Below are 23122 nucleotides of genomic sequence, written 5' to 3' on the forward strand. Positions count from 1 at the left end.
AAAGTCAGGTGCCGGAGCCAGGTGTCGGACCCAGGAGCTTAAGCGTGGAATCCAGGCATCTCATCCAGTGTTTTAGCCATGGTGCTAAATGCCTATCCCCACAGATTTGTACTTGGTTAGTTAAAAGGTCAATGTTGCATCCTCACATTAAGGAAAATTTCACCCATTGGCTTGATTGATTTCTTGTTCCCCACATTGAGAGGCCTTTGTTTTAGGACGGTGTGTTTTAATGGCTGCTGTGAGAGTTGTCTTTTGCTCCTCAGTTAGCTGGCACAGTTTCTGTTGGTTTTTCTCTGAAGATTAAATGCTAAGAAGGTGCACCCAGCTTCCATTTATGTTCTTCAGGGCTGTGCAATTAAGGGTTTATCCTCTGCCTACGTTAAGAGCAGGGATGGGTGTGGAGGCAGAGAACAAATCAGAAAGCCTTTCGAGTGTGTAATTGTTGTGTGCAGCATTCCCCAGCCTTGCTCGGAGCTGTGTGATTTTACCACATTCTGCAGGAAGTCAGGGAAAGCTAAGAGCTGGAGAATTCAGATAGCCTGCTCTATGTTGGCATTTCCCCTTTGTGTACGTAGATAGCCTGCTGATGCGTGATGAAGACATGTGTTCTTTCATGTCTCCAGTAACATTTGAGAATCTTAATATTTTGTGGCTAAGCCTATCTTCTTAACTCTTGGGAGACTCCATCTTGGTATTTCACTAACACTTCATGGTTAACATGTGTAAATGAAGTCCCTGTACCTCCCCTCCTGCCCCATGCATTTTTTTAAAAAACAGATTTATTTACTTACTTATGCACTTAGCTATTTGAAAGGCAGAGTGATAGGTTGGAGGTGGAAATGTCTTCTGTGTCTTGGTTCACTCCCCAGAGGGTTTCAACAGCCCCAAGCCTCGGGCCAGCCCAGTGCCAGGACCTCCATTCAGGTCTGCCCTGTGGGGGAGAGCCCAACCACTTGGTATCCTCTCTCACTTTCCAGGATGCTGGATCTGAAGCTGAGCAGCAAGCTAGTAAATCAGCACTCCAGTGTGAGATGCTGGAGGTACCAAGTAGAGGCTTAAATCCTGCTATGCTCCAACACCGGCCCCAACGCTTTTTGCTGCTGTTTTTGCCTCTTCTCATCTTACAATCTCTTTTATTCTTGAGATCCCAAGTTAGCCAGGGTGCTTTGTTTTGTTTGGATCTGTTTTCCTTTTGAATAGTGTGCCCTATTTTTCCTTATTGTTTTTCTGTTAGTGCCCCTAAAGTGCGTTTAATAGATTATTAGATCTTTGCTTTCTTTTTCTGTTCTCATGTTTGCTTTTTTCTTACTTCTTCATCTTTGCTGCTCTTCCGTCTCCTTTTCTGTTGTTTCCCATTCCCTTCAATGTTTTTTTTTCTACTTCTCTTTCCTGCCCTTCTTTAATTAAAAAAATTTTTTCTTTATAATAATTTTTCTTATATTTTATAGGAAGTATAGGTCTACTTTACTAGTGTTAAAAATCTTATCATCTAATTATATTTAGGTAGGTGCCAGCACTGTGATGTCCTTTGTAAAGCTGCCATCTGCAATGCTAGCATCCCACACAAGTACTAGTTCAAGTCCTAAGTGTCCTGCTTCCCATGCAGCTCCTTGCCAGTATCTGTGGATACCAGTTCAGGTTTCTAGCTTTTCTGTTTCCCATGCAGCTCCTTGCCTGTTCCATTAGAAGGAAGCAGGAGGTGGCCCATGTGCTGGAGCTCCCATGCTCTTGTGGGAGACCTGGATGAAGTTCTTATCCTCAGGCATCGTCAGCTCATCTGTTCTCTTCTCTGCAAGCCTTTGCTGAGCTGCAGTCTGGAGCAGGTGCTTGGCCGCCATGTTTTCATGGAACCTTCTGGGTCTTTCAACAGAAGCCTCTCTCCCCCTGTTGTCATCTGTTTACTTGCAAGGTTGTTGTGTTAAAGTGCAAACATGTTAAGATTTTGGACTTGATCTCATTGCTCATAGTAGGTGTGTCTGGGGGAAGGATGCTGCATGGTTCAGGGTTTAAGCTTTCTGTTTTTCCAAATGCTATCTACCGCACACATGCAGTTACGCGTATCTGCGTGGTGAGCCAGTGGCAGCGATGGTCTGGGTGCAGGGGTAGCGCCATGGAGAATTCCTCAGCACCAAACTGCATCCACTTGCTCCGTGATTGCTTTTATGGTGAATAAATTCAAGTTTGCCTGGTAATTTGCCTTCCCAATTACCAGATAATGGTGGGGAAATTAGAACTACTGAGTAAAATGAAAAAAAAAAATTAGTTTAGGGTAAATTGTTCATTTTTCTCATCTCCCAAAGCTAACTACAAAAATGTACCCCATGAACCAGATGCAATATTGTTCCTTTAGATATGTTCTTTTAACCAGTTTAAGGTTTGGCCCTGCCTCACTGATTGACATTTTTAAATCCAAACAGAAATGGTATTTCCTGGGGCACACATGGCAGCCCTGGAATAGACGGCAGGAACAAGCTCTGCATGGCTGCCACTTAGGCAGATTTCTTACTAAAACTTTTTTCACATTTAGTTTCCATCAGAAAATACATCATGGGAGTCCTCATCCAGAAAGTTTGCAAAAAACCATGCGTGCATAAGCATTCTCTGTGTATATTAGCAGATTAATTCCGATGAGGGTTATTTTCAGCCTTGATTAACCCTTACTAATTTCATATTTCTTCAAGTTATTTGAAAGTTGAGGATTTATTGGGTATTTTATCAGTGTTTTTTGTTTTGTTTTGTTTTGTTACCTGTAGCTTTTTTATTTTCGAAGTTTTATTTTTTTTCTTTGACTATCAGCCCGTAACCTCAAGTCTTCATAAATTAGTACCCTCTTAATTGTCTCTGTTGTTATCAATTATAGTACTTGAAAATGAACCACATCTGAAGAAAGGTTTGTGTGTAGTTCAAACAAATCTTTTTTTTTTTTGCTACATAGAAAATAACTATGTGTGCTGAAGTATCATTTTAAGGATTCTGAGTCTTCTAATATTTCCCTTTGACATATTCTTTCGGATATTTTCATTCTTGATCTATGTTGTTAGGTGGAAAAACAAATTGAGGTTAAAAACTCTGAAAAGAGCTCATTCTTTTTTTTCGTATTTTTCACTTCTACAGTGAAGCATTTCTATTAAAAGTCATATAAAAACTGTAGAAAATGCTACATGGCCAGAATCTTTTTTTTTTTTTTAAGATTTTATTTATTTTTATTGGAAAATTCAGCCATACAGAGAGGAGGAGAGATAGAAAGATCTTCTGTCTGCTGATTCACTCCTGAAGCAGCTGCAGTGGCTAGAGCTGAGCTGATCTGTAGCTAGGAGCCAGGAGCTTCTTCCTGGTTTCTCACGTGGGAGCAGGGTCCCAAGGCTTTGGACCGTCCGCAAGTGCTTTCTCACACCACAAGCAGGGAGCTGGATGGGAAGCAGGGCCACTGGGACACTTAACTGGAGCCCATATGGGATCCTGGTGCATGCAATGTGAGGATTTTAGTGGCTAGGCTAGGGCATTGGGCCTGAAAGTATCATTTTTAAAAGCAGGGACAGAATACAGTAATAGTGCTATCCCAATTTTTACACAGTGAAAAACAGTACAAAATCTGTTTGTTGCAACAGTTGTGATGGGAATTTTCTATGTAACTGTAATTCTCACTCAGATGACTCTGTAGCAGTTGCTTTTGGATAAAAGATTAATTTTTGTGTGTTTTTAGAAGTTGTTCATATGTTAGAGCAAGTCAGTGATCATGGTGCCCCACCTAAGTCAAGGGCCTTGATGAGAAATTGTGTTTGTGTTACATCTCATTAAGAGCTGCCTTGATCCATTCATTCCAGAGGCATTGAGCTCGACTTCCTGTCACGTACTGTTACTGTCCTATAGATCAAGAAAGCCACGGAAGCGCAAGGGGCAGCTCTTCATTTTTAGCTAAGAATACAAGTGATGTCACGTGTGCGACTGTCACCGAATGACTGCCATTCGTGTCCGTTCCCACTTTCCACCCCACAAACGCCTTTTAGTCTTCTCACTCACTGGCAAGGGAAATGTCTTCAATGGCTCATTTACTAGATAATAATCCCATCCATTTCACTATTACTATTGTGTGTGCTGCATCATATGGTGTTCCCTAGCCATAAATGACTGTTTAAATTTATGATAATGACTTGAGAACTTTAAAATTCTACATTTGCACTAGGTTTCCATCACGTGTTAAATAGCCGAGCGTGGCCACTAGCTTTCCTGCTGGTGGGAGCTAGGGGGCAGTTTTGTCACTTCACAGTTCCAGTGACCATCACATCTCTAGAGATTTCACTGGGTCTTCATCACAAGTGTAAAAAACGCAACGTCCATGCATTACTTCCTTCTTTAACAGTGAACACCAAGGTGTCTGGAAGTTTGGAGAAGTTTGTCTGAAAGAAAAAAAAGTGGAATCAAAGCGAGATACAAAAGGATAAAAGGCTGTCTTTAATTTTGTTGTTGTTGTTGTTGTTGCTGTTGTATCTCAAAGGCAGAGTTGTGGTCTTGCTTGTTCGCTCTAACTTCCCTAAAATCTATCACAATTCAGCTCGTTCAATGTGGTCATAGCACATGAGGCTTAAAGATTGCAAAATCAAAGAAGCAATCATGATGTGTAGCGGTTTTCACGAATCTTGGTTGTACGAGCAGAGGTTAGTTCAATGTATTTTATGTAAGGAGAGCTAGGCGATTCTAAAGCAGCGTGGCAGATAAAACTAGAACAATTTCATTTCTAGATTTGGCACACTCTCTTTGCCAACCCTGAAGAATGGTGTTCTGAACTTACTGCTTTCAATTCAAATTTAAGTTGATAAGCAAAACATGAGATTGAAGAAATCCTATTTAAATGTTTTAGTTTTTGAAAAGCAAGTTTTTCCTCACCTCCCTTGAATTGGGGAACATATGGTGAAAGTTTGCAGTGGCGTGCATTACATTTCGTTGCAAGTTTCAGTTGTTTCAGTCAGTTAAATTCTAGGTTAGAATATTCCAGATGGTCTGCTTGAGAAGATGGCTTTAAGATCTCTCACACCTTTGACTGATTGTCAGGTTACAGGTGGGATGAGCGGTTCATCCTTAACTTTCTGGTTCGGTGATGCTGTTACTGAGAGACTGAAATGTGTGTGCTTGTTATGGGGAATGTGAGCGTAGGGAAATGCTATCCCTGGATGATTAAAGGCTGCGGAGCCCATCATGCCTTATTATCTTAACGCGCAGTAGATGTTGTTCAGGTGTTAATGCACGTTTCCTGAAACTCCATTACCTGACACAGACGTGCTTCCGCTGAGGAAACTGTAGGCTAGAGAACTGAAAGAACTTCATCAAGTCACAGCACTTTTCAAGTAGCAGAGCGCAGGCTTTTGTCTTAGCCCTGAACAATATAGGGACAAATGTATCCCTGGATGCACTACAGGAATATTATTTGCATTTCAGGTAGAGCCTTTGGATGCCCGAGTCTTTTCTCATGAAGTGATTTGGATACGAGCAGCCATTGCACATGTCGTTCCTGAGCAGCTGTTGAAGAAGGCAGAACATGATTATATGGCTTGCTTAATACATTACATCTGGTTGTTGGAAAAATTCAGAAATCCATTCCGTGTGAAAGGGGAAATTTCCTCCCTTTCTGGAGCAAAAGCTCTGTCCTCAATTGTGATTGTTGGCTGCTCAGTGGTGGGATTAGATGAGAGGCCCTTGGAGGTGCGTGCCCGAGAAGGGAGGAAGAGCTTTGGAGGAAGTGCTCTTGGAGGCCTGCGGAGCTGCTGTCACTGCCCAGGGTCATCATGGAGGCAGGAAGCAGAGAGGCAGGGAGTGTTGCAGTAGAATCCTTTTATTTTGATATTTAAACATCCCAGTGACCCACTCGTGGGAAGACTGGGCACCTGTTTGCGGTAGAACAGAAACTCATTGAATTAAGACCCTTAGTTTAGGGGATTTTGGGAATCTTGACATTGTTCCTCACCAGACTTTCCTGCCTTCATCTTATCATTTTCAGGATCTGTGCTTGGACTTCAAGCCTTTTGTGTAGTCATTTTATCCAAAAGCTGGGCCTTGTCTGTGCCTGCAGCTTCATTGCTCTAAGACCTGGACGGATTTCCCTAATGATCATCTGTCTGCTTCTGGTTCACACAGCAACCCTTCCTCTTTGTAAAATGGTCCTTCTGTCCAGTCCTGATGTGGGTGCTTCTGCATGCTTGTGATCTTAAGGGAGCGGTAGTAAAACCTCCGCAGTTACCAGTTGTTTCCTTAGATTTTCAAAGGTGTGTATTACTGAATCTTTTGGATTAGTGAGAGTGCTTTTATTACTTGCCCTCATCTGTTACTTTGGCCCTGAATGTTTAGCATAATGAGCCTCTCAAAGAGGAGCTGTTGGGAAATGAAGAGTGAATTTATTCAGCTCTGATTATTCAAGTGATTTCATAATAAGCAGGAGTACTATTGTAGTTTTTGATGTGGAATACTTGGCACCTTCCCTCCGCCCCCCTGCAGGGAACCCATTGAATTAATGACACGTTTAAAGTAACATCCCTCTCCTCTACACCCCAGGTCACTTCAGGTGGAACATTCATTGGCATTGGACGGAAAACACCAGATTGCCAAGGAAACACCAAGTATTTCCGCTGCAAATTCTGCAATTTCACTTATATGGGCAACTCATCAACTGAACTAGAACAACATTTTCTTCAGACTCACCCAAATAAAATCAAAGCTTCTCTCCCCTCCTCTGAGGGTGCGAAACCTTCAGAGAAAAATTCTAACAAATCCATCCCTGCCCTCCGCTCCAGTGATTCTGCAGACTCGGGGAAGTGGCAGGACAAGACCACGGTCAAGGCGGGAGACGACACTCCAGTTGGCTACTCAGTGCCCATCAAACCCCTCGATTCCTCGAGACAAAATGGTACAGAGGCCACCAGTTACTACTGGTGTAAATTTTGTAGTTTCAGCTGCGAGTCATCTAGCTCACTGAAGCTGCTAGAACATTACAGCAAGCAGCATGGAGCAGTCCAGTCAGGAGGCCTTAATCCAGAGTTGAACGATAAGCTTCCCAGGGGCTCGGTCATCAATCAGAATGACCTAGCCAAGAGTGCAGAAGGGGAGCCCCTGACCAAGGCAGACAAGGGCTCGAGTGGGGCGAAAAAGAAGGACTTCTCCGCTAAGGGAGCAGAGGATACTATGGTTACAAGCTATAACTGTCAGTTCTGTGACTTTAGATATTCCAAAAGCCACGGTCCCGATGTAATCGTCGTGGGGCCTCTTCTCCGCCATTATCAACAGCTCCATAACATTCACAAGTGTACCATTAAGCACTGTCCATTCTGTCCCCGAGGCCTCTGCAGCCCAGAAAAGCACCTTGGAGAGATTACTTACCCGTTTGCTTGTCGAAAAAGTAATTGTTCCCACTGTGCGCTCCTGCTGCTGCACCTGTCTCCTGGGGCGGCGGGAAGCTCGCGGGTCAAGCACCAGTGCCACCAGTGTTCCTTCTCCACCCCTGATGTCGACGTGCTCCTCTTTCACTATGAGACCGTGCACGAGGCCCAAGCTGCGGATGTGAAACAAGAGGCCAGTCACCTGCCAGGGTCAGAGGGGCAGCAGGCCGGCAAGGAAAGCAAGGAGCACTCGTGTACCAAATGTGATTTTATAACCCAGGTGGAAGAAGAGATTTCCCGACACTACAGGTAAGCCATGGGAGGAGAAATGCCAAGAGGCTGATGGACGGGGTCCCCGGGGCTGATCCAGGGCTTGTTGGGAGTGATTCCATGGACACAGGGAACTTACAGGACAAGATCCCAGAACCATACGTAGGATTCCAGTTGGCGGGTTTAATTTAGTCAGACCATGTACTCATCTTCCATACTCATCTTCCATACTTTTTTTTTTTAACCAAGATGAATGTGCTTTTAAATTTGCAGTTTTGCTGACAGTGCTGATGAGTTTACTCATAGTCCATTTATTTGTCATCGCTAATTATGACTCCACATCCCATAATTTTTGATGGAGCAGCTCCCGAATGAAAGGTGTTATTACAGTCCATTCTGCTCTCTCTTCCAACTGGGAACACCAACTGGAGAGCGTGATGTTCGTTTTTTCTTTGAAAATTGAGATTGAAGATTCTTTTGGCTTTGGAAAATTGTGTAACATCTTTGTTAGCTTTTAGGCAGTCATCTGAAGGTGAGAATTCCTCCATGCCCGAGACTTTGGATTTGTATATATGTGTGTTCATGTGAGCTGATGAAACTGTCAGTTATGGCAGATTTGTGATAGAAACAGAGAATGCTCATTTTTTTTCCCTTCTGCTTTAATCCTATTTGCTTAAAAAAAAACAGCTCTCATTTTTCTGAAGTGGTCTTGCATTCTTTCGGGAGGTTACCTCCCTTTATTTCATTTATGAATTAGTTTCTTATTAGTTAATTGCACAGGTAGGCATGCTGACGGGCACTGGAGATAGAGCAATAAGCAAGCGTAGAGGAGTCAGAGGCTTCATAGGACTTAGTGCTCAGAGAAGACAAGCTGCCTGGCCTAGCGAGAATAAGGGATGCTTGCCACACAGATGCAGGGTTGAGGACCAAGTTTCAGCATAAGGATGACAGAGCCCCACATGGTGATTAGAAAGTGCCTCGACACGGACTTGGTTTTGAGAGAACTTAGTTCTAAGGAAGTCTTGGTGGAAAGTTATGTTCCAGTAGGACAAAGTATTTCATGTGCTTTTTTGTTACACTTCTAGGCATTCAAGTAAAGACCTTTATTTACTATTCCAAGTTTTTTTCCATACATAACTTCCATTTTCTAGTTTAAAAATTCAGTTTGCTCCAAAAAAAAGTGCCCTACATTGTCTTTCAAAGTTTTGTGTCATTGCCAATGGATGCTTTTGTTTTTTGCAGTACTCGGTAATGAAGCTCTTCATGTCCAACAATAGGCTAATAATGTTAGATGTTAATTTGAAGGGCACCCTAATGTTCACAGTGAATCAGAATCTTCAGAAAACACTAACTTGAGATTTACACTGTTTAATTTATAAGGTCAGCCCTCGGAAAGACACAGTCCTGCAATCAGCTATGTGTTCACACTTGCAATGAGTGTTTCTGGCTCCTCTGGTGTTAGCTGCATGTTAATTTATCTCTGGGGCTAGCAGACATCAGCTGCTTTTTGAGCTTTACTGACTGTGGATGTGCGAGTATGTGAAAATTGTGCCTGGGAGTGTATTTGGGACTTGAAGCCAAAGTTAGATGATCCTTTCTGTTTTTGAAGAGGACAGCGTTTTTTGTCTCTGAATGTCAACACATGTGTCCAAGGACATGTGCTTCATGTGTATGCATGCGCACCCATACGTGCACACACATGCGCATACACACACACACACATACACACTGTGACATGTCTAACTGGCAGATCCTTTGGACATTAAGTTTTTCTGGAAGAGGCTATCACTTGAAGCCTTATCCAGGATAATAAGATTTCCCCGTGGCATTAGCTAAAGCAGTCTTCTGAGAGACAAAAACGTAAATGAAAACAATCAAACATTGTTTCCCCAAGAAAAAATGAATCAAAACATCAAGAAATATACATTGTGAATAAAAATTAGTTGATAATGTCAAGATTTAGTTAATATTCAGTAATGAAAATCAATTCCAATTCCAAAGGGCAAGGCTGTTGCTGGCTAATTCACTGCTGCTTCTGTCCCATTTCCCGTGGTGTCGGGATGCCCAGGAAGTGCTCACTCAATGTTTTTATGTGAGTGAAATCCCTGGGAGTTCCTGACTTCACAGTTTTTACAAATACATTCAATGTCCAAGGTGAGATGCATTTGAACTTTTCATAATCACACTGTTTTGAGAACCTCCTGAGGGTCTAGGTTTCCACACCAGCCTAGTTTAAGTCAATAGCTGAGCATTCTGTTACATGTAAAAAAAAAACATAGCAACATCCTCCCTGGGTTATTCAGGTACTACTGCGGGGTCTAAATTCTGTTGCAAATTGGCTCATCTGAGGTTCTTCAACATGTTGTTCATAATCTGCTCTTGAGTCTTCATAGAAATATTTGATGTTTGGAGTCTTGCCATTTCAGGAGTGCCAGGTTAAGGAGTAGGAAGTGTAAAGGCACCCCTGGCAGGTAAGCGACAATGGAAGCCCAAGGGCATGTAAGGAGATGGTTATAGGAATGTTTAAAAACTGATTTACTGCCAAAGTGTTTTTCCCAATTGCTATGTTTTGAACAGAGACAGAGGACAAATTTACCTTCTCACAGTAGTACTTCTTAAATTACATTAATATTTATCCATATTCTTATTTGGAAATTTCTGCCATGGTTCTTTGTTATTACTTGGAAATATTCATGGCTTCTTAATTCTTCATATTTTAGACTTACAGTGTAATAAATTAGCATAAGCCAAGAATTGTACAATATGTGCAATTATTTGCCTCTAAAGCAACTTTAGCTGAGAATTAGGGGGGTAGGTTTAGAGTTCAGAGTGGAATGCCTAAGTATGGGTTCTTGTGTGGGAACATTCTCCTTCAAAACTAGGTTTTGCTTAAATCAAAAACAAACATTATCCAGTATATAACTTTTCTTAATGCTTCATATTTACCTGTAATATCTTCTGACCCACGAGTCTTTATCCTTGAATTACTGTATTTCACTCATGAATTTCTGATTGTATATTATTATTTGTTAATTAATTGAATAGTGTTCCCATTCTTTGCTGATTGCCATTCTCATCAAAAATTTCAATATCACAGCTTATGTTTGTGGGTACATGGGGGGCACTATCCGTGTACAGCAACTCTACTGGATGAATCCAACTTTATAAGGCCATCCTTGACCTCCCTAAATTAAGGGGAGCTTCCAAAGACTTCAGTTTTTCCTTTTATGAAGACGGAGCTAAGCCAAGGCTAGTGAGAAGTGAGCAGGAAGCAGAGCATGGAAGGTTGCATTGAGCCGGATGCCCGTGTTGGTGTTGCAGTTAAGTAGGAGGCATAGCCTGGAGCCCTGCTGCTGAATCCACCAAGTTTCCTTGTGATCTGAGACCTCAAAGGATTTCCACATTGGTGCCTCCCTGTGCCTTGTGACAGAAGTAAATGCAGACTTGTCTATAGGAAGAAACTCTAATTTTTACCTCCGGTGATAGAAAAATTCACTCTACAAACAGGAAAATCGATTTCATATGAAATTAGTAGAAAATATAAATGATAGATTTAGATTCCCTATTAGCCATATGAGTGTGGAGTTACAAAATAAATAAAAAATCAATGATTAAGAAATAAAAATTTCTGCTGAAAAATTGACCAGGGGGCATAGAAGTCTAAATTTCTAAATGGTTGAGAAAAGAAGCACATAGTACATTATTATTAACAGATATAACTTGACATTTATTACTTGACATGTAATTTGACATGTATTTTTATGTTAAATGACGGATTGAGATACTAGGCACAGTGTTTAAGATGGGTGATATCAGAAGCAAATAGCAAGATACAGAAATTTTATCTATTGGAAGTGGCATTTAATCAGAGACCCAGAAGAGCAACTTGGGGGGTGGAGGCTGAAGGACGGACAGTCAGCATTGGAGGGGAAAATGACAAAGGAGTTTTCTAGAGCTGCTGGGAGGCACAAATATGCAAATCCAAACAAGCACAGGACATAGCAGGCAGGGGCTAGACATGTGAATTCACTCACAGTTACATGGCGATGAAGAGACATGCCAGGAAGAGGGGTCCTGCTGAGAAGCTAGGGAAGTGGTCACCTCAGAAAAGACAGCCTGGCCTATTGAAGGTGGAACTCAGAAACCTGGAGTGACTGATAAAGATATAGGAAAAGAAGATATCATGTCCACCACTATGGAGGAAAAAAAAGTGAAGTAGCAAAATAAAGACGCCTCAAACAGTTCAATTCATTTTTAATAAGTGGCAAGAGAGGATAAACAGAGGAAGTTGGAAAGTTAATTTTAGATATCAGAAGCCTTAATGAATAATGTGAATTAAATTTTCCACTTAGAAGATATCAGATTATTGTCAACAAGGAATAATCAAGTATATGTTGTTTACAGTTGACATACATAACACATAAATCTGGTGTAGTTTGAAAGAACATATTGAGTTATGTCAGCAAATATGCACCAAAGGAAAAATGGTGTACCCTTATTTCATTTAACTAAGAATGCTATGACTAAGAAAATATGATGGAAAGAATCTATACTCAACTTCCTCATTTCATAAGAGGCTTTATTCTTCAAGGAGACACAACAATTTTTAATACATATAACAAATGTAAGTGAAGAAAAATCAAGAGAACTGTAGGGCAAACATGACAAGCCATAATTATCATGGTCAATTTAAGAAATTCCTCTTAGTAAAGGCTAAGCAGACAACATATTTAACTTTTTCGATTGCAAAGACTTGAACTTAGTTGGAAAACATAGTTTGGAAAAAAACGATAAAACTGTGGTCCTAATCATTAGAGAATGCACGTGTTACAAACAGGTGTAAGTTAGTCATGAAACAAATGCTTCTTACTCTAAAAAGAATTGAGAGCGCCCAAAACCAATATTATATAGAAGATATCTTTAAATCAGCATAATGAAGTTAGATCACACCAACAAGAAGATACTGATGAAGCTTAAACACATACAAAACTCCTATCCGAACAACAACACAAGGTGTCATTTGTGAAGTCCAGCAAAACATAGAATTTAAGACAAAGACCTCATGATAAAGGATAGGATGAGTTAATACGTAGGATCTTGGAAAGCAACTTTTGTAAATTGTGGCTGTAGCATCTCTATATTCCCAATGATCATGTAACTTTACTACTCAGATGCAAATCCTTTGATGGGGCTGGAAGTTTGGGTGGCAGTTTAAGCTTCTTTCTGCAGCATCAGTATCCTATCTGAGTGGGCACTGGCTTGAGTGCTGGCTGCTCTACTTCTGTTCCAGCTCCCTGTTAATATGCCTTGGAAAACAGCAAAGATGGCCCACGTCCTTGAGCCCAGGCACTCACTGGCAACCCTGATTAAGTTCCGGACTCTGGGCTTCAATGTTGTGGTCACTTGGGAAATGGCAGAAGCTCTGTCTCTGTAACTCTGCCTTGCAAAAAAAAAAAAGTGTCAATAAATATATATGTATTTTTAAAAGAAAACAGCCCTTCTCATGGGTGTACCAGGAGGCTAAGCAATAATTTTCTTAACCACAATTCTAAACGAGGAAAACAATAAGAAAAAAAAAATCAAAAGTGAAAATGGCCAAAACCCAACATTAATCCACGAGAGATTAATAAAATGATTTTTAGAAATTTCCATACAGTGAAATTGCAGCAGCAACTTGAATGAATGACAGGTGCATATAATAAGAAGGACTTTACAACTGTATATATGTTCAAAAACTATCCAAAGAAAATTATGTAATCATGTCTATAACGTATAATGTATTCATTTTAGCAAAAATCTTTTCTTCATCATCTATATAATCTCTCTGTACATAAATAGAAATATAGATCTCCGGAGCTAACTGTTTAGATGAAATTGTATTCTGTCATTCATGATTATGTTCCTGTTATTTATGACCTTAGCTATAAGTGTGTATGTGTATGTATATATAATGATATAATGTGCACCAGCAACTCATTATAATTTTAAAACACACAATGTAGCATGAGTTGTCTTCTATGCACATCTTCAGTAACTATTTCGATGAGTGGAGAGGTGCCTAATACCCCTCATTATGAAATATTTGCTTCAATAAATAATGTATCTACTTACAGTTACTGAACCACTCCTTGTTAGCCAGAATGCTGCAAAAATGCATACATTCTTGGCCGCACGTGAAATGACAATATTCTGTGTTTAGGAGATTCATGAATATGTCTACAGGTTCTTAAAGAGCGGTTGTACCTTTTAGACATCTGTTATATAAACGCAAGCTGAAGGAATTGACATTGGGTAAAGCAGGTGGTCAAACGAAGAGGGCCACCACTCATTCTGTCTTAAAAGAGCTCTGTCAGGGAGCCTGCACCGCAGATTCTGCAAATTCTGAAGAATACATTTTTTTGTGATCAGCACATAATTATCAACACATCTGAAAATGCCAAACACACAATGCATTAGTACAGAATTTCTAAAAGGGTGAGGACCATGATGGTTTAGATTTGTGTGTGTTCTGTGTCATTTTAAACAGTAACTATTAGATCAGTTGCCTGTTATATCGTGAAACAGACCTCATGTTTTGATTTGAAAATTTCTACTGTGAGACAGAAAGTTACCAGGGATATTATAATACACAGCAAAATATCTCCTGATGCCATGCCCTTTATTTGTACATAATTTATTAGGAACTTCAGAACTATGGCCTTTCGCAAGGACAGTTATTAATCTTAGGAATAAGAAGCTTTAGCCATAATTTCAATTTCATATTGGTGTGTACCTATTACTTTCACTATCTTGTTACTTCCAGTTTTGTGAGAAGCCTAGTCTGTGTTTTGAAGAATGTTTAGGCCATGTCTCCCTTTAGAAAGTGAATCATGAGTTGCGAATTTTCAGATGTGACATTAAGTTTATTTTCTTTTACAACTGATGTTGAATTGCTCCTAAGCCAATTTCTCCAAAGGAGTAAATACCAAATAAATTATTTCAGCTTAAACATGTAGGGCAAGTGAACTGAGCAGGATTTGACTCATTCATAATTTCTGTTGTTTTCTTAGGCTGCAGACTCCTCCCTTCTTATCCAAGGATGAAAATTCTGTTCCCCCATATGTAAAAGACTGATCTGATTCTCTTTATATAAATCAGTTTTTGACTTTGCCCCTAAGATACTCTTTTCTGTTTTCCTTTGGATTGTGTTTATTTATTTAAAATGCAAATAAGTTGATGAGATTGACTAATGAGGATTAGTGTAAATTGTTTTTAGGTGAAGAGACCACTGTACTTTGGCAGGATTCATAAGTGATATCTTAAAACACTATGAAACATTCTAAAAAGTAAATAAGAAGTACACTTTCTTTCCTCACAGAAATTCTGTTCTTTTTATTAAGTAGGCTTTAATGTTAATAAAGGAGATTGATTTCATGTGCCTAAAGCAGAAGGATGAAATAGCTATGTCATCAAAGTTTTTTGATTCATCTCCTAATTGCCTGATATAGTATGGGGTATATGAAGCTTCAACTTAAGAATGTCCCAAATAATATAGTATGCAGTCATTAATGCAATATTCACATTATGTGAAATTCAGCTTCCACCAAGCCTTGTCTTTGTCATCTTTAAAATAAAGAGACCTCCGAAGTGACAGCCCCGTTCCCCATCCAGTGGCATGACCAGAATGTTTGCCATCAAGTTGGCAAAAGTTACAGAATTTTATGTAATTCCAAGCACTTACTTGTAGTACCTCACAAATTAGTTGGGTCCTATGTAGCCAAAGTGCTAGACGTTTTTAAATAATGAAGAGTTTAGAGTCCCTCTCAAAATACACCATTTGCAAGATGTCTAAGTATGGTTCAGTATCCCTGTGGCATGTCATGGTTGCAGCTGTAGGTGTCAATTTTTAAGCAGATACAGATCTGTGTCCAGGTGTTTTTGTGGTAAGGGGAGTATAGAGAAGGGCGGGCTTTGGTCTGGCTCTTAGGAGAATTAGAGCAAACAACCTTTGTTTCTTTAATTGAAATTTTCTGAAAATCTTTAAAGATGATTGGATGGTAAAGGTCGTGAGAAATGGAAGAAATGCTCCCCAATGTTTTTGAGGTTTTTGTATTACAGCTGATAGAACATAGTCCCCAGGTCGAGGAGCATCTACACCGTGCTGGTTTCACAATGACTTCGCATTTATTCTTGAACAGCAGCTTCTCCTTGGGCTGCTCCTATTCTTTGGAAGTGACAGTGTGGTATTATGGTTAAGTTCTTGTCAGTTACTGAGGGAATGGTACCAGTCAGAATCAATTCTTAAGTGTTTACAGGTGAATCCCTCAACAGCCTAGTGATACCACTAAGAAAATATACAAAATAGTAACTGTGGGCTCTAGCAACAATATTGCATCTTGCCAGCAGCATTATAAAAGACTTAGCATGTAAGAATATTGAGAGGTAATCTCGGAACAATAAAATAGAAAAAAAAGTAAGCAAATGGTTTAGGATTATTTTGACAATTCCATTTGTAGTTGTAATTTATAAAGCAGAGTGTGGCCTCTCAGAAGTGGGTGCTATTTCTACGTGCCTGAAGAAGGAAGTGATGTAGCCCATCATAAAAAATTCATTTGCGAAGGCTCTGGAAACTGCTGAGTATATGTAACGCCGACAGTGCATTCGCGGTTAACACACACTGAGCTTGAAGTTATTTCCAGCCAGGCTGCATGAATCTTTCTACTCAAGGTGTGATCCGTGGAGAAACAGCATCCACATTACCTGGAATCTTGCAAGCAGCACAGAGTATCAGCTCCCAGCTCAGACTTTTGGATTCCGAAAAAGAATTTTAACAAGATCCCCGGGTGACTCCTGTGCCTGTTAGAGAAGTGCTGTTCCTTGTGGTGATACACAGTCCAGAGAGCTTGAGAGTGCTCCACACATTTGAAAGTAATGCCATCTGCATGTATGTAGAACTTGGCGTTTATCAAGACAGAGGAGATCTTTTGTAGCAATCTGTTGGTTCTCCTTTACCTAGCGAAAGTTCCAGTGGCTTGAAGGATTGAGCAGATTGCAGTTTACCCCTTCATTGTTGACTTTCAGTCATCTCCGGAATCTTAAAATTGTGAATGGCAAATATAAGGACTTCTGTGATTCTGTAAATTCCAGCCAGGTAGGGGATGTCTTCTGAGTGTCCTGGTGACGTTGCTTACAGTCCTGACATATCCTAGTATTATACCTCTATATCTGGTGTGCTGGCTGCAGGTGGTTGTCACTTGAAGGCCTCGTTAAAAGCGGAGTCTCCGGGGTAATGCCTGGACATTCTGATTCAGAAGGACAGGAAGCCTTGGGACTTATGTCGCTAAGAGATGGTTCGCACCACAGTGCTGCAGACCCGTTCTGCGAACTATTGCTGTTACAAGGAACTGCACTAATTTTCATATGGAGCTAGAAATGTAGGCAGCAGAGGACAGAAAACAGCAAAATGGCTTTGGAATTTAGAACTGCTGCTGTCTTGATGTAAATTAGACGGAGAAGGTATTATTTTCCATTTCATTGTCTGTGAAATGGGGCCTTATACTTCAGTGGACCATAAGATCACATAAGTGTTTAGGCTTTGAATTCTCGAAAGAAAAGGTGATTGAATTGAAGTTGTTTTTACAGGCTCATTTTAATATTCTTTCTGTTACAATATATTTTTCTCTTTAGTGTGAAACTGAGTTCTCTTAAAATTTAACTTCTGCAATTTCTGTCCCTTGGTTGACACTTGTCTCCCTTCTTTTCTGTATTTTGATGGGTAGTGGTGGAGGACATAGTGGCTGGTAGAGGTGTAAATAATGCAAACATGTGTTGGTATTGAAGGGAAGTAGCTCAATAACAAGTCTTGATTGTAGAATAAATAGGTATAGATGCCAGCTAGTTGTAATTAGTTAGAATATTAGTTGGTTCTTTCAAAATCACCTTATTGATTACTTTCATGAGGCGTTCCATACCCCTCTAGACGTTTACAACAAACCACAGTGAAGTTTTTATCATCTTTGTCCCCCGGATTCTTAAGGGCTGGGGTCTGACCACTGGTAATGAGAAGACAGTAGAGCTGCACAAGTAAGTAGCAACATGCTGTACTGCTTGTATTTTCAGCTCATTGGATACCATGAGGTGGAGCAGTGAGGGCACAAAAAGCATAGAATCTTCTAGAAAACAGCTTGGCCTTAGAATGATATTTATCATGATTATCATCATGACGCATGAAAAAGAGTAACACCACGTTAAGTTTTCACGGAACAAGTTTAAACCCTTTTGTAGAAAGAGAACATAATTCAGGTTCCCATGGAGCAGAGGAGCTTTGTTTAATTTTAGGATTTGTACAGGTTAATGCTCATATACATAATTCCTATATTGTCAATATTCACAAAACATTTCAAGACTCACTGCTGTTTTCATTGTGTAGGCATGGAAACTGTGATAGGTCCAGTAAATTGATGAGTCACATACACAGTTAAAATTCGGAGGCAGTCTTGAAACTCAGCCAGTATGGGTTGAGACTACTGTTTGTGCTAGATTGTGTCTTCAGAAGGAACTTATTGTCCTTTTGAAATAATTTTGCCATGGTTGATGTAGAATTTTGTGTTTCTTCCTTTGTCTGTCGATGCTTCCTGTTTCTCATTGCCCTCGTGTTTGCAGTCCTTGTGTCTGGGATGGGTCGAGCCATACCCGGTGGAAGTTTTGCGTGAGAGCCACCAGTTTCAGGAGAAGTGACTGTGGTAATTTATAGTGTTAATTTATTCCCCTAGGAGATCCCTAACAAAGGTCTCACTGTGACAAGGAACTACAAACTTTCTGCCAAGGAGGGCAGTGAGTTCATTAGACCTGTCTGAAGTTGAAAGTTCATCAGAACTTCTAATATGCCTTGTGAAGTTGATTGTTGTTTTTAATTTTCATGACTCCATGGATTATGTAATATATCTTTAGTAGAGTTTTTTTCTGGGTATTTTTTTTATATTAAATAACATGATAAATGCATTTTTGTTTTCCTTGAATTTATGAGCTTATCTCCTACTGGTTTGTTCTAGAATGTGGTTTTGGAACAACTCTGAACAAGATTCCTAGAGTTTTGGGGATATAGATTTTAGGTCTTGCCTTTTATTCTTGCTCTCTATCCTGTCTTCGACATTTCTGTTGTTGAGATTGGAGTTAAGATTTCTACTCTTACTTATAGTCCTACTTACTTAAGATTAGGCTATTTTATTTGAGAAAATGAGTTTGAATACTGTATTTTTATTGCCAGTCAAAACTAGTTTTTCTGTAGTATTGCCACTACTTTAATATTGAAGAAAAGCAGAAGGAAAAATGGAAAACAACCTTGTATATAAAGTAAAGTATCTATAAATACTCAGCAAAACAAAGCTCTAAGTATTTGTCTCCCTTAAATATTCTCTACAAACATTGGTTGAGATTTCTATTGCATGCTCTCTGTCTTGGAACTTGGCTTCTGTATCATGAGGGCATCTCTTGGAATTTGAACTCTCAGACGTGTCTCCTGCAGGGATGAAGTTAATAATGAAACTGAAGCAGGCCCAATGTGGTTAACACATATGTTTGGTCCTGGTCTAGCCCTGTTCGTGGCTGCCGTAAAGCTTTGCAGGTCCTTCCCAGGTCCTTCCCAGGGTCAGCATAACTTGAATGATCCTTCCAGTTTGTTGATGGCCAGTCTTTCTTTAGGTCTCATTGGTCTCTTTTCAGTATTTCAGACCTGCTGGAAAGTGTTTCCCCCTCTGGCACACACAGCTCCCTTTCAGTCCTTTGATTGTTTGTGTGCTCCTTGGAAAGTCCTACCCACTGCCCTCAGAGCCCTGAGCCCCACTCCCCTCATTACTGTCCCGTGCATTTTCTTCTTAGCGCAATAGCACTCTGTAATTATGCATGCATTCGTAATGCTATGAGCAGCTTGCCACTGCTGACGACTCAGATCGCCAGGTGGGCCAGGTCTGTATGCTGTTTAGTTAACAGCGTGTACCAGGTATTCGGCAAGGTTAGAATTTTGAGGAGGTTATGTGAAATTACGTGTATAAGTAGATCCCTTGTAGTAGCTTTAGGTAATGGCTCACTACCTTTTTTTTTGTTACTATAATCTGCTAAATCATAATGCATTATATCAGGGGGGAACAGACAATGTTTTGTGTGGCATTTGCTGAAGGAGCTTTACGAGACTATTACAGTTCAAGAAAGGAGCCCAGTCGCAGGTCTTTGTGTATGCTTCTGATATGCTTGTTTTGGTGCAAGCTGCGTGTTCCTGTTTGGTAATCAAACACCTGTCCTAATGCAGCAGGTACTGCTCCCTGTTTGCAGACGGAAGATGCTCTCCAGAGAGCCAGTGGTTTTTCCTGGTTTCACATGTGTACAAGCACACATGTGTCTTGTGAATGACCATATCTGCACAAAAACAGGTGTCTTGATGCCTGTTCTGTTCCGTAAATTCTTACAAACACAGGATTTGTTTAGAAAAGTGGTGTGTTTTCAGTGCAGGCTTCATTCTACATTATGTATATTTGTCAGCTACATTTTACTTACTAAGCAGATTTAAAAACAAGAGTGAAAAGGACGTTGTCATCCGTTAGACTTTATTGCACGGGAAAAATATACAGAGTAAGTCAGCATTAGAAGTGCAGGTGTGTTAACAGGAAAGAAACTCCTCAATTTAGGTTCAATAAATTGAAAGTGAAAAGTACATTGATAGAATCAGATGTTAAAACATAGGAATATCGATTTAACTGATACAAAATTGATGATTAATCATCAAAACAGAAATGAAGCAGAACGGCTCGTTCAATAATACTGCCAATGCAGTTCAGTGCGGATGGTACCGAGTGTCTGCACAGGAGCGTGTGCGTGTCTTTCCTTGCAATTAAAACAAAAGGAGTTTTATATTCTTTCTATAGGATGGAAAATGCCAGTTAATTGTATTCTAACTCTTGGGTGTTGAAAATACTGTATTTTGTTCTGCCCACATTGCATGAGCTAAACTTCAGGCAGTTAAAGACTGTGTCAGAACCGCCACGGAAAGCCACCCTTCACAGCGCTGGATTTCCAATGCCTGTTTTCTTCTTCTCCAGGAGAGCACACAGCTGCTACAAATGCCGCCAGTGCAGCTTCACAGCTGCTGACACTCAGTCACTACTGGAGCACTTCAACACTGTTCACTGCCAGGAGCAAGACATCACTACAGCCAACGGCGAAGAGGAGGGGCACGCCGTCTCCACCATCAAGGAGGAGCCCAAGATTGACCTCAAGGTCTATAGTCTGCTAAACCCAGACTCTAAAATGGGGGAGCCCGTTCCCGAGAGCATAGTGAAGAGGGAGAAATTAGACGAGAAGGACGGGCTCAAAGAGAAAGTTTGGACTGAGAGTTCAGGGGATGACCTCCGCAGTGTGACTTGGAGAGGGGCGGACATCCTGCGAGGCAGTCCGTCCTACACTCAAGCAAGCCTGGGGCTTCTCACGCCCGTGTCCGGCACCCAAGAGCAGACAAAGACTCTGAGGGATAGCCCCAATGTAGAAGCGGCCCATCTGGCGAGACCTATTTATGGTTTGGCTGTGGAGACCAAGGGATTCCTGCAGGGGGTGCCAGCTGGCGGAGAGAAGTCCGGGGCCCTCACTCAGCAGTATCCTGCATCCGGAGAGAGCAAGGCCAAGGATGAATCCCAGTCCCTGTTACGGGTAGGAAGGTTTAATTTTTAAATGATTCACTTACTTGGAAGGGGAGACGGGGTGGGCGGGCGGGGAGACACAATACTCTGTGGGTGTGTTGGGCATTGTGAAGCAAAATGTTGGGGCAGAGCGCCATGGCAGAAGGTTGCATCAGTGTGCTGGCGTGTGCTGTCCGGGTACAGGATTCAGTGGTGGGCAGGCAGTTGTTTGTCTTTGTTCTTAGCTCAGATTTGCTGTTGGTTAATCATTCCTCGCGATTATGCAGAACAGGGCTGCCTTCCGGGAGGGCAGGTTTGGTATCATAGAAGGATGCACATCTGTCACAGGAAAATAAGTAAATGACTTGTAAATTTGAAGGTGGCATGACATGGTCTGTGGCTAATAGGGAAGGGAGCAGAGATTGACGTCGCTGAAAAGGTAAAATCCTGGGGGAGAGGTTAGGACAGGAGGCAGTGTTCTTTTGTAAACCCACACACAGTGTGACTATGTGTAAATGACAGTGCTTGCTGTTTATTTGCCAAGAAGGGGAAACAGGAGCAAAGCCTCAGGCGGCATGCTGTGAAGAGCATCAGATAGCGCTGTGCCTCTTACTGCAGCAGGATCTTTTCCCGAAAAGACACACACAGTTCCATGTGGGAAGAGAACCGAACATTCCCAGTAAGATAAGGTGGGCCGTTACCGTCTCCAAGCTGTGCGGGACTCATTTTCAAGACATCTTTTTTGACCTTTGGAGGCATGCGAGCACACAATAAGTGGTGTCTGCTTTTTGCCTTAGGCATCACCACTTCCATGTTTCACCTTAACTGTAATCGAATTTTGGGCTCTCCAGCTGATTTCGGAGCTCTACTTTGGAGCAAAGGTTGGTCAGAAAATGGCTCAACTGAACCAAAAATGCAGCTGCAGTGGCTTGACCTGTGGACCAGAGACCACCGAGACCTCTCTGGCTGAACGCTGGGGAGAAAAAATATTGCTGTCGCTCAGGTCTGCTGGGCTGCTCTGCCCTCGTTTCCTGCAGCTTCGCTGAAGCCTCGCTGTGTGTCTCAGGTATTCTCCTGCAGAGCTGAAAGACGGCCCTTGCAGGTGCACAGTTAATTATCAAAGCCGTTCCCATTCCCATCTGTGGTCATGCCCTGCAGCTAGGAGAAGGGCTGGAATACAGAAGAAGGGATGGCCCTGTACACTGAGAAAGGGGAGGAGCATGCTCCCGGTGAGTGAGTTGGGAAAGAAGAGAAATTGTTCTTATGCCCTTCAACGGGAGCACAACTCCAAGAGAGTGCTTCAGACACAGCTGGGGAGCTAGCTGCCTTTGTCGCTGCACACACTACTTGCAAGGGCTCCTCCAGCTTCCAGCCCCGCTCCTGGGGCAGATGTGAAGCATCCTAGCACTTGTTAACATCATGTTTGGGGTTTGAGGGTGCGGGACAGCCAGGTGCCTCCAGTGGCAGCCAATCTTGTGTTTTGAATTGTCTTAATTCATGACCTGTCTATTTGACAACTAAGTATTTCATTGTTTCTGGAATGTTACCTTTTCTGCCAGCTTTGCATACTCTTAAGAATTTAGAATGATAAATAATTCATCAGATCAAAAGCCTGAGTTAATGGTTTTTTGAGTAAAAAAATTTGGGGGGGGATGACAATATATATATATTTTTAAAATTCCTTTTCGTGATTCCATCTTTCTGAATTTCCTGACTTGGAGTTTATGTTGCAGTTTCAACTGCCTTTTAAGTTTTTGCACACACCGTTATCAAAAAGGGAAATCTTCCCTAACAGACTCGTTAGCCATGTTCTGCAATGAATAGCAAAATGCTTAACCCTGTGAT

At 41.2% G+C, this 23122-nt stretch overlaps 1 protein-coding gene across 6 annotated transcripts in view; it reads left to right on the forward strand.

Annotated features, from left to right (window-relative positions):
• Positions 1-23122, forward strand: part of TRPS1 (transcriptional repressor GATA binding 1) — a 246893-nt gene that overhangs the window by 54107 nt on the left and 169664 nt on the right. For 5 of the 6 annotated variants that reach the window (XM_040979393.1, XM_040979394.1, XM_040979392.1 and 2 more), the window contains 2 exons: positions 6544-7673; positions 20705-21308. In XM_040979393.1, the coding sequence (XP_040835327.1) occupies positions 6544-7673; positions 20705-21308 (1734 nt within the window). Of the gene's footprint in view, positions 1-6543; positions 7674-20704; positions 21309-21748; positions 21754-23122 lie in introns of all 6 variants that reach the window. The other variant, XM_040979395.1, reaches the window with a different exon arrangement.

Source organism: Ochotona curzoniae, unplaced genomic scaffold (assembly GCF_017591425.1).
Source record: "Ochotona curzoniae isolate NIBS_2020 unplaced genomic scaffold, NIBS_Ocur_1.0 contig_3190, whole genome shotgun sequence".
NCBI lineage: Eukaryota > Metazoa > Chordata > Mammalia > Lagomorpha > Ochotonidae > Ochotona > Ochotona curzoniae.